Here is a 19788-nt window from a genome sequence, read left to right as displayed (position 1 = left end):
ATCATTTCTAAAGCGCTACTAGACGTACGCAGCGCTGTACACTTGAACATGAAGAGACAAGTCCCTGCTCGAAAGAGCTTACAACGGGGAGGCGGGCAGGTTGGGGAGAACAATCAGCCTGCTGTCCTCGGAGAATACCTGCTACAGGTAAGTAACTTCGCTTTCTCCGAGGACAAGCAGGCTGCTTGTTCTCACATATGGGTATCCCTAGCCCCAAGGCTCACTCAAAACAACAAACAGGGTCAATTGGGCCTCGCAACGGCGAGGACATAACAAAAATTGACCTATGAAGAAACATCTGAGAGTGCAGCCTGGAACAGAATAAAATGGGCCTAGGAGGGTGGAGTTGGATTCTAAACCCCAAACAGATTCTGCAGCACCGACTGCCCAAACCGACTGTTGCGTCGGCTATCCTGCTGAAGGCAGTAATGAGATGTGAATGTGTGGACAGATGACCACGTCGCAGCCTTGCAAATCCACTTCGCAGCCTTGTAAATCTCTTCAATGAAGACTGACTTCAAGTGGGCCACTGACGCTGCCATGGCTCGAACACTATGAGCCGTGACATGACCCTCAAGAGTCAGCCCTGCTTGGGCGTAAGTGAAGGCAATGCAATCTGCTAGCCAATTGGAAATGGTGTGTATCCCGACAGCCACTCCCCTTCTGTTGGGGTCGAAAAAAAACAAACATTTGAGCGGACTGTCTGAAGGGGCTTGTCCTCTACAAATAGAAGGGCCAATGCTCTCTTGCAGTCCAATGTATGCAACTGACGTTCAGCAGGGCGGGTATGATGGGGAAAGAATGTTGGCAAGACAATTGACTGGTTCAGATGGAACTCCGACACCACCTTCAGCAAGAACTTAGGATGCGTACGGAGGACTACTCTGTTATGATGAAATTTAGTATAAGAAGCATGGGCTACCAAGGCTTGAAGCTCATTGAACCTATGAGCTGAAGTAACAGCCACCAAGAAAATGACCTTTCAGGTCAAGTACTTCAGATGGCAGGAATCCAGTGGCTCAAAAGGAGGTTTCATCAGCTGGGTGAGGACAACGTTGAGATCCCATGACACTGGTGGAGGTTTGACAGGGGGCTTTGACAAAAGCAAACCTCTCATGAAGCGAACAACTAAAGGCTGTCCAGAGATAGGCTTACCCTCTACACGATAATGGAAAGCACTAATTGCAATAAGATGAACCCTTACGGAGTTGGTCTTGAGACCAGACTCTGACAAGTGCAGAAGGTATTCAAGCAGGGTCTGTGTAGGACAACAGCGAGAATCTAGAGCCTTGCTATCACACCAGACGGCAAACCTCCTTCATTTAAAAGAGTTACACCTCTTCGTGGAATCTTTCCTGGAAGCAAGCAAGACTCGGGAGACACCCTCAGAAAGACCCAAGGAGGCGAAATCTACGCCCTCAACATCCAGGCCGTGAGAGCCAGAGACTGGAGGTTGGGAAGCAGAAGCGCCCCCTTGTTCTGAGTGATGAGGGTTGGAAAACACTCCACGGTTCTTCGGAGGACAACTCCAGAAGAAGAGGGAACCAAATCTGACGCGGCCAAAAGGGCACAATTAGAATCATGGTTCCGCGGTCTTGTTGGAGTTTCAGCACAGCCTTCCCCACCAGAGGTATGGGAGGATACGCATACAGAAGGCCTGACCCCCAATGGAGGAGAAAGACATCCGAGGCTAGCCTGTCGTAGGCCTAAAGTCTAGAACAGAACTGAGGGACCTTGTGATTTATCTGAGTGGCAAAAAGATCCACCGAGGGGGTGCCCCACGCTCGGAAGATCTTGCAGACAACTGCCCTATTGAGAGACCACTCGTGAGGTTGCATTATACTGCTCAACCTGTCGGCCAGACTGTTGTTTACGCCTGCCAGATACGTGGCCTGGAGAAACATGCCGTGACGGCGGACCCAAAGCCACATCTGGATGGCTTCCCGACACAGGGGGCGAGATCCGGTGCCCCCCTGCTTGTTGACATAGTACATGGCAACCTGGTTGTCTGTCTGAATTTGAATAATTTGATTGGACAGCCAATCTCTGAAAGCCTTTAGAGCGTTCCAGATCACTCGCAGCTCCAGGAGATTGATCTGAAGACTTGATTCCTGAAGGGACCAAGCTCCCTGAGTGTGGAGCCCATCCACCTTGACTTCCTATTTATTACCGAAACCTGGATCCACAACCTCCATGACCCAATAATCTTAGAACTATGCCCACCAGGATACAAAATTACACACTGGACAAGAAACGGAAAAAGAGGAGGCGGCATAGCCATAATATACAAATCTGAGTTCATCATCACAAACATAGCTGAATCCATACTGCCACAACTTGAAATTGCTTCTATAAGAATCAGTCACCCAAAATTCCAGGAATACCTTACCGCAGTTATACTTTACAGACCACCAGGAAACTGGCGAGATTGCCAAACACACTTCATGGACTTTATCTCAAATACCTGTATCGCTTCCTCAAACCTCATCATAATAGGAGACCTTAACCTACACCTGGAAGATCTCACTGCTTCAAGCACCCAAGACTGCAAAGATTTCCTACATTTATGGGATCTACAGGGACCAAATACTCAACCAACACACAAACACGGACACACATTGGACATCATAACACACAAATTTGACCACGATGCAAACTTCATACCAATGAACACTAAATGGTCACCTACATTGTGGTCAGACCATTACAAAGCACACATCACCCTCAAATGGAGAATAAAAGACTCACCAAACAAACATGCATGAAAAACTTACACCACAAGAGGAAAAACAGATCCGGTTGAATTCTGGCAACAGATTTACACTGACGAATGGACAATTGAAACAGACACAATCCAATTCCTCTCAATATGGGACAATAGATGCAAATCAATACTAGATACCATCGCCCCAATCCAAACCAGAACCTCGCAAAGAAAGAACTCAACACCATGGTTCAACGAAGAACTGAAAACACTCAAAACACAAGTTAGGAAACTAGAACGTGCGTGGAACAAAAAGAAAGACGATACCAATCTCAACGCCTGGAAACAACTCCGAAGGACGTATAAATATACCATAAAACAAACCAAAAGACAATACTACTAAACTGAAATCGGACCAAATTACAAGGACACACACAAACTCTTCCAACTCATGAATAAACTATTAGACACAACCCCTGTCACCAATAACAGCACAGACACACCAGGAGCCGACGATTTGGCGAAATACTTCAAGGAGAAAATCATACAACTGCAACTCAAAATACCTGTCAGTCCAACCGATTACACTACACTCCTGGAGTGCCTAGACCCGGACCCTGGAGTCTACCCAGCAGATAGGATCTGGACTGAATTCGCAATATTACCGGAAGATCTTATCTCACAAATACTTAAAGGATTCGCCAGATCTCACTGCAAACTAGATATATGCCCAAACAACCTCATGAAGTCGGCCCCCAAACAATTCATAACAGACTTAACAAACCACGTGAACTTCATGCTACAAAATGGACTCTTCCCTAGAGAAAAGGGTAACATTTTACTCACCCCCATACCCAAGGATACGAGGAAAAAAAGCTAGCGAGCTAACGAATTACAGACCAGTAGCATCCATTCCCTTGATCACCAAAATAACAGAAGGAATGGTGACCAAACAACTCACGGAGTATCTATACAAATTTTCAATACTACACGATTCCCAGTCAGGATTCCGTTCTAGTTACGCTCATGACCAGATTCAGATAGCAAACGGCAACAATATACTACTGCTACAATTCGACATGTCAAGCGCATTTGACATGGTTGACCATGAAATTCTATTACACATCCTCGAATACTTTGGAATCGGAGGCAACGTTCTCAAATGGTTTAGGGGGTTCCTAACTAAACGCTCATATCAAGTGACATCAAATTCGACTACATCAGCCACATGGACACCTGAATGCGGAGTCCCACAGGGATCCCCCCTCTCACCGACCATATTCAACCTAATGACGACACCATTGGTCAAACTACTATCGAATCAGAATCTAAACCCTTACATATACACTGATGATGTAACGATCTATATCCCATTCAAACAAAACCTAAGGGAAATCTCTAATGAAATCAACCAAAGCCTGTAGGCCTGTAGGCATTCCAGCTGAAACTAAATGCAGAAAAAACCCAATGCCTAATACTCACCTCGCAATACAATAAGAATAAATTTACCACCATCAACACACCCAAACTAAGTCTACCAGTTGCGGATACCCTAAAATTTCTTGGAGTTACCATTGACCGACACCTAACGCTTGAGAATCATACGAACAACACAACCAAAAAGATGTTCCATTCAATGTGGAAACTAAAAAGAATAAGACCATTTTTTCCAAGGAACATCTTCCGCAACCTAGTACAATCATTGGTACTCAGTCACTTGGACTACTGTAATTCACTCTACGCCGGCTGTAAAGAGCAAATACTCAAAAAACTCCAGACAGCTCAAAACACGGCAGCCAGACTAATATTCGGCAAATCAAAATACGAAAGTGCAAAACCCTTACGAGAAAAACTACACTGGCTCCCACTCAAAGAACGCATCACGTTTAAACTCTGTACTTTAGTCCATAAAATCATCCATGGTGACGCCCCAGCCTACATGTCAGACCTAATAGAACTTCCACCCAGGAATGCAAAAAAATCTTCTCGCACTTTCCTCAACCTTCACCCACCAAATTGCAAAGGCCTGAAATACAAACTAATGCACGCATCTACCTTCTCCTATATGAGCACGCAGCTCTGGAACGTGTTGCCACGCAACTTGAGAACTGTCTATGAACTGACAAACTTCCGCAAACAATTGAAAACCTCTCTCTTCGACAAGATATACAACAAAGAGCAACACATGTAACTATATAACCTCTGACTTATCCAGAAATGTTTTATACTATCTTTTGCTTTATTACAATCATTTAATCCAATACTGTTATAATAAATGTATGTTCCCCTCTATTTCCCATATCCATGTTGAATTGTAAGCCACATTGAGCCCGCAAAAAGGTGGGATAATGTGGGATACAAATGCAATAAATAAATCCACATGAGCTCCCCACCCCAGGAGAGATGCATCCATAGTCAGCACTCTTTGAGGCTGAGGAATTTGGAGTCACGTGAACTGTGGAGGCCATATGGCCCAGAAGTCTCAACATCTGCTGAGACGCTCTGGCCCAGGAAACTAGGGACAGAAGGTTGTCCGCCCTCGCCTCGGGAAGATAGGCCCGAGCTGTCTGAGAGTCCAGCAGAGCTCCAATGAATTCTAGTTGTTGAACTGGAAGGAGATGGGACTTTGGGTAACTTATAACAAACCCCAGTAGCTGCAGGAGTTTGAGAGTCATCTGCATGGACTGTAGAGCTCCTGCCTCCGAGGTGTTCTTCACCAGCCAATCGTCGAGATAAGGGAACACATGCACTCCCAGCCTGCGTAGCGACGCTGCTACTACCGCCAGGCATTTTGTGAATACCCGGGGCGCAGAGGCGAGCCCAAAAGGCAGCACACAATACTGAAAGTGCCGTGTTCCCAGACGGAATCGAAGATACTGCCTGTGAGCTGGCAGTATCGGGATGTGTGTATAAGCATCCTTCAAATCCAGGGAGCAAAGCCAGTCGTTTTTCTGAATCATGGGAAGAAGGGTGCCCAGGGAAAGCATCCTGAACTTCTCTCGAATCAGATATTTGTTCAGGGCCCTTAGGTGTAGGATGAGACGCATCCCCCCTGTTTTCTTTCGCACAAGGAAGTGCCTGGAATAGAATCGCAGCCCTTCTTTCCCTGGTGGAACGGGCTCGACTGCAATGGCGCTGAGAAGAGCGGAGAGTTCCTCTGCAAGGACCTGCCTGTGCTGGAAGCTGAAGGACTGAGCTCCCGGTGAGCAATTTGGAGGTTTGGAGATCAAATTGAGGGAGTATCCCCGCCGGACTATTTGAAGAACCCACCGATCGGAGGTTACAAGAGGCCACCTTTGGTGAAAAAATTTTAACCTCCCCCTGACCGGTAGACCGTCCGGCACGGACACTTTTATTGAGGCTATGCTCGCCTGGAGCCAGTCAAAAGCCCGTCCCTTGCTTTTGCTGGGGCGCTGCAGGGGCCTGACAAGGCGCACGCTGTTGACGTGAACGAGCGCGCTGGGGCTGAGCCTGAGCAGGCTGACAGGAAGGTGGATTGTACCTACACTTATTGTAAGCATAGGGAGCATTCCTCCTACCCCTGTAAAAACGTCTACCTGCTGAAGGCGCCTGGCGGGAGAGTTTGTCGAAAGCGGTGTCCCGCTGGTGGAGCTGCTCTACCACCTGTTCGACTTAATCGCCAAAAATATTATCCCCCCGGCAAGCAGCATCCGCAAGCCGCTGCTGGACTGGCTTGTCTAGGTCAGAGGCACGCAGCCATGAGAGTCTGCGCATCACTATACCCTGAGCAGCGGCTCTGGATGCCACATCAAAAGAATCGTAAGTACCCTGGACAGGAATTTACGACACGCCTTCAGCTGCCTGACCACCTCCTGAAAAGCCTAGCCTGCTCCGAAGGGAGCTGATCGACCAGGTCCGCCAACTGCTTCAAACATTATTCCGCAAGTGAATGCTCATGTAGAGCTGGCAGGACTGGATTTTGGAGATGAGCATAGCTGACTGGTAGGCCTTCCTCCCAAAAGAGTCCAGTCCAAGCCTCCCGTCCCGGGGGCGCCGAGGCGAAATCCCTCGTACTTTTGGCTCTCTTGAGAGCAGAATCCACAACCTCCGAGTCATAAGGCAACTGGGCCTTCATCAACTCCGGGTCCCCGTGAATCCTATACTGGGACTCAACCTTCATAGGAATGGTGGGGTTAGATAGTGGTTTCATCCAATTCCTCAACAGTGTCTGATTAAGGACATTATGTATAGGAACAGTGGATGACTCCTTAGGTGGCGAAGGATAGTCCAGGACCTCGAACGTCTCAGCCCTGGGCTCCTCCTCAGTTACCACCGGGAAGGGAATGGCCGTAGACATTTCCCGGAAAAAGGATGAGAAAGACAAACTCTCCGGTGGAGAAAGCTTTCTCTCCGGCGAAGGAGTAGGATCAGAGGAAAGGCCATAAGACTTCTCAGAAGAGAAATATCTTGGGTCCTCCTCTGCCTCCCATGAGGCCTCCCCTTTGGTAGCAGACAGGAGTTCTCTGACTGCAGTCCGAAGCAGAGTCTGTCTCGACGTCGAGGAGCTATGTCCTCAATGGCGATGCTGAGAAATTGACTCCCGTGCCGGCAGCAATGAAGCTCCCTCCATCGACGTCGAGTCAACCCGGGGGGCAGCCGAGGCGGCAAGCAGCACCGACGTCGAGGGCCTCACCACAGGCGGGGAGCCAGCCGCCATATCTATCGACGGTACCGTCGGCGCAAGCACTAACGGTACCGGAACAGAGGGTCGCAGCAGCCTTTCCAGGATACCTGGAAGAATGGAATTGAGGCGCTCGTCAAGAGTGTCTGTCGAGAAAAGCTGTGGCGTCGGCAAAGGAGTCGAGGCTAGAATCTGCCGAGGAGGAGGTGGTAACGGGCTGTCCGGAGACCGGCGCATCGACACCTCTTGTATAGAGGGTGAGTGGTCCGCCCGGCGTCGACGCTTCACGGGGGTCGATTCCCTCAACGCCCCGGAGCTCTCGGTACCGTGACGAGAAGGGAACCGATGACGGTGCTTCTTTGCCTCTGCTTGAAGCACGTCACTGGTACCCCTCGGCGTGTGGACATGGAATCCACAAGCCTCCTCGTGGTCGGGTCCGAAAGGGGTCGGTCCCGATAGGCCTGTACCGCAGGAGCCCTCAAGGCAGGTGGAGACCCACTCGATGGTTCACTGCTGCCAGCATGCGATGGTCTCTGGACAGCCATTACCTGCGCTCCCGAAGTCAATGCACTCTCCGGTGCCGACATCGACACCACTGCCAACGACCTTGGTACCGCTGTCGACGTAAACGCCAAAGTACCGGGCAAAGCACCAAACAGGTGCTCCCGTTGAGCTTGTCTTGACGCTTGTGTCTGCTTTTTAAGGCTAAGACACAACTTACATGCGTCTGAGCAATGGTCGGGCCCAAGGCACTGGATACACCAGGGTCGGTGCCTGAGATTGCCCGGTTGCACTTCTTGAAGCCGCTGGTGAGCCTCGATCTCATCGACAGAAAAAATAGCGGCGGCGAAATCAAAATTCACGATGGTGCCAAAGGAAGGGCACAAAAAAGGGAGAAAACCCGTACAGGCAGCCAAAATGGCCGCACACGACGAAAAGAAACTTGAGGGCAAAAACTAAAGAAACTAAGGGGAAAAACTCTTTTTTTTTTTTTTAAAGAAAAAGTAAACAGCTCGTGCACGAGCATGACGAAGAAAAAAACCAGCAAAAAGCCGACTAAAAACGAAGGCTCTTCTTTTCTGGGGCACAGAACCGCTGTAAACAGCCTCTCTTGACCGCGGAAAAAAGAAGACTGAAGCAGGACTCTCACACTACGGGTGGGAAGATGGCCGCGCATGCGCGGTGCGCGCACCCGAAGGCTTTAGCAACCTTTGTTGCTAGGAAGATTTTCCGGACCTGGGGCTCCCGTGGACATCACCCATATGTGAGAACAAGCAGCCTGCTTGTCCTCGGAGAAAATCTATACCCTGGATGAGGGAGCTCCAGTTACCATGCAGTTATAACACTTAGCAAGATTTAGAGCCCACAAATACAGATCCCAGAAGCGGAGCTGATGTGTAGACTACAGGTGAAAAATGCTGCTGCAGTGTCATTGCTGAGTTGGGAGAAGATATAAATAGGGAAAGATCCACGAGACATTTTGAATTAAAGTTTATGATGCTGCATCCAGTCCGAGATCTGATTGAGCTGGATGATCAAATGAGGAGAAAATGCCAGACTCAAAATATATATATTTTAGAAAGCTGGGTAATTAAAATATACTAAAACTCCTTCTGCACTGATATAGTATAAATGCTATGGAGTTCAGCTCTCAGAACACCTTGTCTTTGACATTGTACATATTAATTCTCATGATGGGATATTACTAAAGCAGAACCTTACAGTCCTCAAACTACAATGTGCCTATAACCTCTAGTGGTACAAACTGCCCATGTCAGACATTTTACTCACCCTTTTATCCTGTTCATAGGAGGAAGCCTCAGTACTAGGTAACAGATAAGTGACTGTTGCAATCAAGATCTGTGGACAACCAAACACTGGTATTTCAATATCATTAGTCTTAGAGAAAATCATCTGGTAGCATAAAAAAATTAATGGAATTGTGTATTTAGAGAAATGTACTGCAAGGTGCAGCTGACACCAAGCAACAACTTACTTCAATGATTTTTAAGGGTGATTTTGCTTGATAGGTTTGAAGTCTATCCACGTAACTGATCAACATGCTAAGCACACTGCAAGCAACCTGGGCAACTGTTTTGTTCGGAAACTAAAACAAAAGGAGACAAAGAGCACCTTTTATCCAAACCAATTTAAATGCCACAAAAATAGAACAAGTTCAGGCTTAGAAGAAAACTTCCATCTAAACTTCATCCAGCATTGCCCCAGAAAAGCAAGACACACCTAAACAACACTAGCTACTTCTTCCCATGTTACTCTCCTTGTGCAAATTCAGTGTGAAAATTTGTTTTAAATAACCTCTCTCTTGTCTTTAGTATCTCTTGTCTGGGTTCCTAAATTTAGGGGCCTAAAAAGCACAGAGCAATTGGGGGGGGGGGGGATTAATTTTAGTACTGACTTTCAACTCCTTAGGATTCTAAAGCAAGATAAATGAACTGCAGCCCTAAACTTAGGTGAATGTTTTGCTGAAAACTTAAGCTCCTACTTTGGTTGAAAATAGGTGTAGCCCAGTGGTTCCCAACCCTGGGCCTGGAGGCACCCCAGCCAGTCAGGTTTTCAGAATATCCACAATAAATATTCATGAGAGAGATTTGAATGCAGTGGAGTAAGTGCATGCAAATCTCTGTTATGAATACTCATTGTGGATATCCTGAAAACCTGACTGGCTGTAGTACCTCCAGGACCAGGTTTGAGAACCACTGGTGTAGCCTGTTAGAGCTGTTAGAGCAGGCTGTGAATCATGGAAGCCTAGTTCAAATTGCACCAATTCTTTTTTCATTTGGGGCAATTCACTTAACCATCCATTGACTCAGATACAAACTTGGATTTTAAGCCATCTACTTGTCTTGAACTACTAACAAGGTCATGAGCTAAATCTACACCTTTTAATGGTTAGAGAAATGGGTTCTGAACCAGGTTCAAATTCCACTTCTCCCAGTGACATGCTTTGTGACTTTGCACAAGTCACTTCACCCCTTATTCCCTTAGGTACAATTAGATTGTAAGCCAACTCATGCAGAGAAATAACTCATGTATCCTGCATTTGGTAAAAGCAAGTAATACATCACAAGTCCAAATCTTTATGTGCCTAAATGTAGGCATCCAGCCTTTTCTGAATATTGGCCTTTATATTAAGGTAAAAAAGAAGAAATTAATTATGTTCTGTGAGCTGATGGCAAAATTATGTCTTACCTGATAATTTTCTTTCCTTTAGTCCTACCAGATCAGTCTAGAACAAATAGGTTATGTTCATCTATCAGTGGAAGGAGACAGAGAAAAACTAGTTCCAAGTAATTTGCCCATAATGGGTACTGTGTAGCATAAAATATTCAGTATTTTGAACAGCCAGACAATGGTGCTCATGACGCAATGAAGCAAACCAGATATCCACTGTGCCAAACAGGCCTTATTGTAAACAAATGAGGAGGCATAGATATTGCGGACAAGACTGTTCTAAGTCAAGAGACAGACAACATTCATGTGACAGAAGTGGAAACATCAGCAGCAAAGAATCCTGAGAACTCAAAGAAGGAGGGTTTCTGGACAGGTCTGGTAGGACTAAAGGAAAGAAAAAGATCAGGTAAGACATTTTTCCCTTCATTTTCATCCATACTAGACTAGTCCAGAATGAATAGGATGCAGCAAAGCAGAGCCCCCATTAGGGTGGGACTAAATTCACAAACACAACCTCCTAGGAACAAAGACCTTATCGGAAGGGAAAATTAAGCAGAAGCTAGATATGAGAGTCTCAAACATGGATCTTCAGAAACAGAAAGGAGGGTGAAGGAAAAATATACTTCAGGAGAACAGGTCATCTGCAAAGAATTACTAGGAGGAGAAAGGCAGAAGATCCAAAGACATGAAAGTGGACAGATAAGGCTATGGCGAAAAGGGAGACACAAAATCACAGGCCACTATATAGACAACCAGACTACTGTGATTCACAGTACTGGTGACAACTAGCAAAGGAGCAATAGCGAAGCGATAGTCAGGCAGCAAGAGAAGAAACAACAACTGAAGATTGTGGGCTGGGACTGCAGGATATGAGAAGGAAACATTTAGTGCTGGACCCACTAGACAGAATCTATAGACATCTCCAAAGGGCCAGAAGCAATAGGCAGTGTAACCCCTAGAAGATAATACAAAAGAAATCATAAAAGTGTGTACTGGAGCATAGAGCATCAGGCAGCACCCAGCAAACAAACAGCTGCTATAGCATGACTGAGTAGACCTGGAGAACCGGCAGTAGACCAGTCACCACTGCATCAAATGCAGATAATCGACAGACAGCACAGAAAATACCCTCAGAAACACCAGAACAGCGTGCATAAGTGTACTCCACATGGTATAGAAGCAACCAGGGTCCACTGTGAAAGAAGGTGAGTGCTGAAAGCTGAAAGTAGACAAGCTCTTCCTCCAGGGAAAGATCTGTGCCTCACATGCAGAGAATAGCTGTGCTCTACCTAAAGAGATGGAGGTGTGATCTGTGTGCAAAGATGGAGTTGAGGTTCTAAGACGGAGCTGTGCTTCATATTCAGGGACGGAACTGCATCTTACATGTAGAGATGGAGGAATGCTACAAAATCAGGGATGAAGCTGTGCTTCATATCTAGAGAAGAAGTTGTGCTTCATACCTAGAAAAGAAGCTGTGCTGAATTCATGTTGATAGATACAGCTGTGGTTCATACCCAGGGATAGAACTGTACTTAATATTCAGAGATGGAGCTGTGCTGCATATGCAAAGGATGGAGCTGCAATCCCTAATCAGAAATGGAGCTGTGCTTCATATCAAAAAATGAAGCTATGCAATATATGCATAGAGGAAAGTATACTTCATATGCAGAGATGGAGAAGTGTTTCATATCCAGATATGGACAAGAGCTAGTTCCATGTTCAGAGATATGGTAGTACTGTATATTCAGAATTAGAGCAACCCTCCCAACTTAGGGAATGATCTGTGCTCCAAAGTCAAGGATGGGGTTTAGCTAAATTACCAGCGAATGAAATTGCAAACTCTAGTCAAGATCGTGAGTGGAGCAGAGTCTATTAGGCCGTGGCTAGACCACAACCTAAAAGGCCTAGGGAATACACTGCCCAGGAGACCATGGGCAAAGCACACTATAGAAAGGTAAAGTCATAATACAGGCCAGGAAGTTGATAGCTGAAGACCACCCAGTGGGATAATGCTCGAATATGGCCTAGGAGGTTGTCACAGAACACAACCTAGGTTTCTGAACGACAGAACAGCCTACAAGGCTGATGCCTGAACCCAGCCTAGGGGGTTGTCACCAGAATACAGTCTAGGAGGCTGAAGGTCGAACACAGACTAATGAGCTATGGGCAAAACACTGTCCCAGATGCTACAGCCAGAAGTTGACCCAGAAGACTGCAGTCAGCCCACAGCCTATGAGATTGTATGGAGGCTGCCTAGAATGCTGTAGCAAAAAGACAATTTAGGAGATTATAGCCAGAATACAGCCCACGAGGTTACAGCCTAAACCCTGTCTAAGAGACCATGAGGTACCTGGCCCCACAGAGTGTTATCCAGGCTCAGACTCCATCTTCACACAGAAAAGAGCACAATTCAATCAGCAATGACCCCCCTGCTCAACTGTCACTCAGAATAAACCAAGACAGGAGCTCACAAAGAAAGTCCAAGAAGGAGCTGCACAATCCATCCAACATCCACTTGGAGACAGAGAAAAATACTCAACATTCTATGCTGCAAAATACCTTTAGGGACGAATTACTCGTCACTATTTTTTCTCTGTCTCCTTCCGTGGTAGATGGACTGGTCTGGTATGGATGAAAAGGAAGTGAAATTTGGACTTTGGATCAGACCAACCCCATTATTTACCCACTGAAATACTTCTAGAATACCAGCAGATTGAGGATGAAGAAAATACTCCTGTTCATTAAGATTTTATCAACATTTCTCCATAAGAACATAAGAATAGCCATACTGGGTCAGATCAATGGTCCATCTAGCTTCCAACAGTGGTCAATCTAGGTCACAAGTACCTGGCAGAAACCCAATTAGTAGCAACACTCGATGCTACCAATCCCAGTGCAAGCAGTGGCTTCCCTCATGTCCATTGCAATAAAAGACTATGAACATTTCCTCCAGGAACTTGTCCAAACCTTTTTTTAAATCCAGATATGCTAACATTTCTCCATCAATGTTTAAAGTCACATAACCCATTCAGGATCCATGCTGTCAAGATTAAGAAAAGCAGTTTTAACATCATGAAGTCTAGACACTGGAATGTTAATGACAAACAAACATTTTGTGAAAACCTTGACACCCAATGTACCTGGCTTTGATCTTCCACATGGACATCTCTAACTGTAATTGGACAGGATGTGGTAGGTGTAGGCACCTCATGCATAATATTTTGACTATGAGAAATAAACCAGTATCACATATCAAAAAGATTTATTTAGCTATCCCTGGGGCAGTCAGCTGGCTTCCATCATCTCAGTGGAAAATATAGATGCTGTTCTGTTGATACCTCAGCCATATACAAAGTGAACAACAATCCAAATCACAGAAATATTTCAGGTAATCAATAGAAATAAAACAAAATAAAACATGAAAAAGAAAATAAGATGATACCTTTTTTATTGGACATAACTTAGTACATTTCTTGATTAGCTTCCGAAGGTTGCCCTTCTTCGTCAGATCGGAAATAAGCAAATCTTGGTAGATGACAGTATATGTGAGACATCAAAGCATCTCACAGGACCCCACAGTCATTCACAAGGAAAAATATTCAACATAAAGGAACCCTTCAAATGCTCATCTTCCAATGTGGTATACATCATCCAGTGTAAAAAATGTGACCAAGGATGTTATATTGGAGAAATTTAACCTACACAGACATCACATGAAAATGCCACGCCGGTGGGACAACACTTTACAAAAACAGAACACTGTAACTTTAAAACAATACAGGAACGTAAGACCTTTGAAGTCAGAATGATTAAATATTTTGACACCCACCAGACAGGACTTAACAGAGATCTGGGCTTTCTAGCCCATTATAAGCCATAAAATTGTAAATTGCACTGCTTTGACACTCTCCTGTCTCCATGCATATCCCCCCCTGTCTCACCCATCCACCTCCACCCCACCCTGTTAGATTGTCACTGAAATGCTTTGATGTCTCACTTACCTATACTAAACGAAAAAAACAAAAAGGCACACAACTGCTTACAAAACAGTAGATAAAAAACAACAAAGCAGTGGAATCAAATGTATTTATTGGAACAATACCCGACGTGGCCACGTTTCGCCCTCAGGCTGCGTCAGGGGTATATACCCCTGACGCAGCCTGAGGGCGAAACGTGGCCACGTCGGGTATTGTTCCAATAAATACATTTGATTCCACTGCTTTGTTGTTTTTTTATCACTTACCTATACTGTCATCTACCAAGATTTGCTTATTTCCGATCTGACGAAGAATGGCAACCTTCGAAAGCTAATCAAGAAATGTACTAAGTTATGTCCAATAAAAAAGGCATCATCTTATTTTCTTTTTCATGTTTTATTTCTATTGATTACCTTTAAAAGTGGACTAACACGGCTACCACACCTCTCTACTCAAGAAATATTTCAGAAAGCAGTTCACCCATCAACTCATGTCATGAAATATTCTATAGTCTACCCAATAAATATGTGGTTCAGTAACTTAAACTTGTCTAGTAGTTAACAGCATATGATGTTCCTTTTAAAGAATTAAGAACTTCAAATGTATTCAGCCTACTGGCAGGTAAAGGCACTCCACCTTGACAAGTCTCCGCTATAATATGGGTAAAGTGTAGGGGGCAATTTTCAGATAGTTAATTTAAATAGGTAACATTATTTTATTCATAGTAACTGCTATAAAATTGCTCTTCACCAGATTTATTGGTCTCTCTCTTACCTTTAAAGATACACAGATCACATTGAGTGCTTCCTTAATCTGAGGATGATGTGTTTCATGGACCAGTTCTTCACAAAGCCAATACCAAGGCTACATAATGACAACACAGCTGAAAACAATTTTAAATAGCTAACATTAATTGGGGCACCACTCATCTAGTTAATTCATAGTCTGCTAGATTAAAAACACACACAGCTATATGCAGTGCAGCAAAAATTCAATATTGGTCATAAAATTTTTTGACCATAAGTTTTGAACAGGTGACTAAACATCCACCGAACTTCAAAAGGCTTTCTTGCCAATTTGGGTGTGTTGCGCTAAAATATAGTGCTATATATCGTCAAAACGGAAAGAACTTGAACTACATTTTATTTATTTTTTTTTTTACTTTGGGATTGGTGCTCACCAAGAGAACATTTGCTCCCATCAGTCATTCTCCATCCTCTCATTCTCCAATCCTCTGCTGCCACTATAAAAGTAATATACCCAGCAATGGCTTCCATTAGTCTCAGAATGTAAGAGAAACCAGCTGGCCTACTTGTACCTTGAAAAAATAAAAAAAGGCCTGAATTTTACAGCAAATAGTTTTAATTATTTTCTCAAAAGGGAGAACAGTATTGTTCAGTTGTGATTAGTTCAACCCAGGAAATTCTGTGCTTCTCTAAACACAGAATGTTCAATCAGTGTATACTCTAGCAACATTATACAGTCAGTTCTAATTATATGATTAATTTGTTTTAGTATTTTCTTGTTTATGCTGATATAATTTAACATGGACCATGTGCTTGCTTAAGTGAAACTAAGTTAACAAATAAAGCCAAGTGAGGAAAGCATGCAGAGGATGACTCGTGGAATTCTTTCTAACCCTTTTCCAAGTGTTGTGTCTGTGTGTCTTAGATCAGGAACGTAGAGATGAGAAGGGGTGTGGTTGGAATGGAGTGGTAATCTGAACAGTGTAATACACTGAAACAGGTATGGTACTGTATCAAATGTAAATAACCTGAAAACAATGAGTAAGGTAATCAAATTTGTTAACGACACAGTTAATCAAAGTCGTTAAATCACAAGGGGATTGTGAAAAATTGCAAGACTATACAAGACTGGGAGACTGGGCATCCAAATGGCGGATAACATTTAGGGCAAGATGCATCAACCAAACGTAAAGAATCTAAAACGTAAAAGTCCTTACCGAATTTGAAAAAAAACGAAAAAATGCACTAAAAAAACAAGTCGCCACATGTTCGGTACGGTATTGTAAAGTAGAATGCATTTAACGAATCGTAACTGGTGTAATCCCCGTCGATAATCTGCCCGTAAAGCATGCGGAGAGCAGCCAAGCGTTATTGCTGGCTGCTCTGCCGCATAGCCACAAGCATAAAAAAACCAAACCCCCCCACCCCAAAACAAACACGTCCTTTATGGATGCCTTGCCCCCCCACCCCGCCCATGGTCACCGCTGCTCCCCGCTACCCCCGCATTAAAAATCAAAACTTAAGGCTGCCCCGGCCCCCCTCCCTTCTCTATTTCCCCAGCTCTGCCCCCACTGCCCCCCCTGAGGTCGTCGCCACCGCCCCCCCCCCTCCACCGGACCCCTCTCCCTCTTCCCGGGCCCGCACAGCCTCTCACCTCTGTGTGAAGGTGCTGCATGGGCAAGAAGAACAGCTGATGCCTCTTCGCGGAGTCTTCGAGCGTCCCTCCTTTCCTCCTGGGCCCACCCCCGTGTGGGGAGATACAGAAAGGAAGAGAGGAAGGGAGGGGGCCGGGGCTGCTAAAATTTTGATTTTTCATGCAGGGGGAAGCGGGGAGCAGCGGGAATCTCGGGCGGGGGGAGGGGGCAAGGCCGTCCATACAGGACGCTCCTGACGAGCGCCTTTGCCACCTCCCGATCCTTTTTTTTTTCCTTTTATTTTACTGCAGGGGGAGCGGAGAGCAGCAGCGACCTCGGGCGTCAATAAAGGACGCTCCAGACGCACGTTTTTGCCCCCTTTGCGATTTTTATTTGGTTTGTTTTTACATTTAACTTTTTAGCCGGGCAGCCCCAACGAGAGGTACAGACCTCTCGTTAGCTTTCCGGTAGTTTTCCAGCGTTAGGGCAAGTGGAAAACTTTAGTGCATCTCATTTCAATAGGGTTTCTACACGAATTGCTCATCTGCATTCCGTTTTCGTTAGCTGCTAGCGCCGTCGGAAAATGGCCTTTAATGCATGCCACGGTTAAAAATTTGTTTGTTAAAGGGTCGTTAAAGGCTCGTTTTGTTTAGTGCATCTGGGCCTTAATGTGAACAAGTGCAAAGTAATGCATGTAGAAAGAGGAATCCAACTATAGCTACATGATGCGAAGTTTCACATTAGGAGTCAACACTTCCCAAGAAGAGAAATGTGTCTTACCTGTTAATTTCCTTTCCATCAGTCCTGATCTATGTCCCCTGACCAGCCAATGGAGATAGAGAAAAACACAATCAAGTTCCAGTGACATCAGCAATATAACAGCAGCCAGTATGTAACTAGACAAAGCCAGAGAAGGCCCACCAAAAGCATCCAACACTACCCAACTCAACTGAAAACCAACAAGAACATTACGTTAAAAAGAAAACATGCAAAGGAGGAATGAGCCGCAACACCAGTAACCCTACTGCCCTCTGCCTCCAAAATCATGTTTGCAATTAGATGTCATCTTTTTTTTTCATTATTTATTTTATTGTACACTTCGAGTTTCCTGTAAGACCTGCGCCCCTAAGGGACAGTAACAGATATCAAGCTGGCCATGGTCTTACTCGGGTGGGAAACTGGACTGGTCTATCATGACTTAAGGAAAGAAATTAACAGATAAGACTAAATTTCACCTCTTTCTTCTTTTCTGGATAGACCAATCCAGACAAGTGGGATGTAGCAAAGCTCATCCTGAAGGGCAAGAGAATACAAGGCTCCCTGACCCATTGCCCTACCAAACATGCGTCATCCCTGGCCCTAACATCAAGTCTGTAATGCCTCACAAAGGAGTGCAAGGGGGACCAAGCTGCCCACTTGACAAGCATCCTCCAGAGCAACGGCCCAGAGCTCTGCCCAGGATGTAGCCTGCAACCAAGTAGAATGGACACTCAAGTCCACCAGAATGGTCTTCCCAGCCAGGATACAGGCTAATTCAATGGCTTGCCTTAATGCAACACACAATAGTCACCTTAAAGACACCCTCCTTTCTGGCGACCTTTCTGCAACAAAAAATCCCTACTGAGTCCTCCAATGAAAGGCAGGAAGTGCATGACCCAATTAAGGTGAAATGGCAAAACCACCTTGGGGAAAAATGAAGGGACTGTATGCAAGGACACCGAATCATTCCAAAAGGCCAATTAGGGGTCCTGGCACAAAAACACCTGAAGCTCAGAAATCTGACACAAAGAACAAACGGCCACCATAAAGGTGCCTTCAGAGCTGCCAGAGAGGCTTGAAGAGAGTGGCGCAAGGGCCTGCAGAACCAGAAGGGGATCCAACTGAGGAAGAAGCAGGCACAAGGGGGGCTGAGGAATCCTTGATGCCCCCAAAAACCGTGGACAACACCTGGAATAGCTGCTAACTACCGACCTCAATACTGGACCCCAGAAGCAAGACAAGGCCATCACTTGACCCAATGGAATTGAGGGCAAAACCAAGATCAAACCCCTCCAAAAGGAAGGAGAGGAATGCTACCACATCAACCTTCCTGGGTAGAGAAAGTGCCTAGCCCTGCACGTATGCCAAGGAAGTGGGGCACCTTCTGAGCTTAGAGCAAAGTGTCCCCCACCCTCAGGAAAATAACCTCAATGGCTCAAACTATGTCATTCAAGAGCCATACCTTAAGCCAACAGGATCTGAATTCTCATTAGGCCTGAACGAGGAACCCTCCTGTCCCCTGGCAGGGGACAGAGGGCCATCCACCACTAGCCATATCAGGTCCGCACACAGACCTAGGCCACTAGAATTACCAGGCAAGGATGATGTGCAATCTGCCACAACAACTGGCCCCACAGATGGTCCACTGTGGAAAGGGCGTACAGGAGAGCTATGAGAGGATCAAGGCTAGACTAGCGTAATAATCCCAGGCCACGCTCCATTGAATGAAACCTTGGGCACTTCGCATTGGTAGTGGACACCATCAGATCCACCTCCCAAGTCCCACTAATGAACTGAAAAGTCTTGGCACTCAGAAAACTATTCTGCTGGGTCCAGGATCTGGCTGAGAATAATCTGCCGCATGCCTCTCTACCCCTGCAATGTGCACTGCTGAGAGAGCTAGAAAATGGCTCTCAGTCCAGGTGCCATAGCCACTGCTGCAACATTGTCTGGCAAAGAACTCTCACAGCCTTCCCACAAAGGAGAGGCAGAAACCTTAACGAGCCAGACGTATCACCTGGGCTTCTAGGAGACTGATGGGCCAAGATGCTTCATCCACAGACTAGGAGATTGATGGGCCAAGATGCCTCAACCACCAACCAGGTGCCCTAAGGCTGTGTGAAAGGCAGTGGGC

The 19788-nt window shown here is 45.6% G+C and overlaps 1 protein-coding gene across 2 annotated transcripts in view; it reads right to left on the bottom strand.

The window, feature by feature from the left end:
- RALGAPA1 (Ral GTPase activating protein catalytic alpha subunit 1) overlaps nucleotides 1-19788 on the bottom strand; it is an 882008-nt gene that overhangs the window by 432377 nt on the left and 429843 nt on the right. For both annotated transcript variants that reach the window (XM_030214290.1, XM_030214291.1), the window contains exons 29-30: nucleotides 9343-9453; nucleotides 9138-9206 (exon numbers count right to left, since the gene is read on the bottom strand). In XM_030214290.1, coding sequence (XP_030070150.1) covers nucleotides 9138-9206; nucleotides 9343-9453 — 180 coding nt within the window. The remainder of the gene's footprint in view (nucleotides 1-9137; nucleotides 9207-9342; nucleotides 9454-19788) is intronic.

Source organism: Microcaecilia unicolor, chromosome 9, assembly GCF_901765095.1.
Source record: "Microcaecilia unicolor chromosome 9, aMicUni1.1, whole genome shotgun sequence".
Taxonomy (NCBI): domain Eukaryota; kingdom Metazoa; phylum Chordata; class Amphibia; order Gymnophiona; family Siphonopidae; genus Microcaecilia; species Microcaecilia unicolor.
The sequence above is the reverse complement of the archived record's forward strand: the minus strand, read 5'-3'. Positions and strand labels throughout refer to the sequence as shown.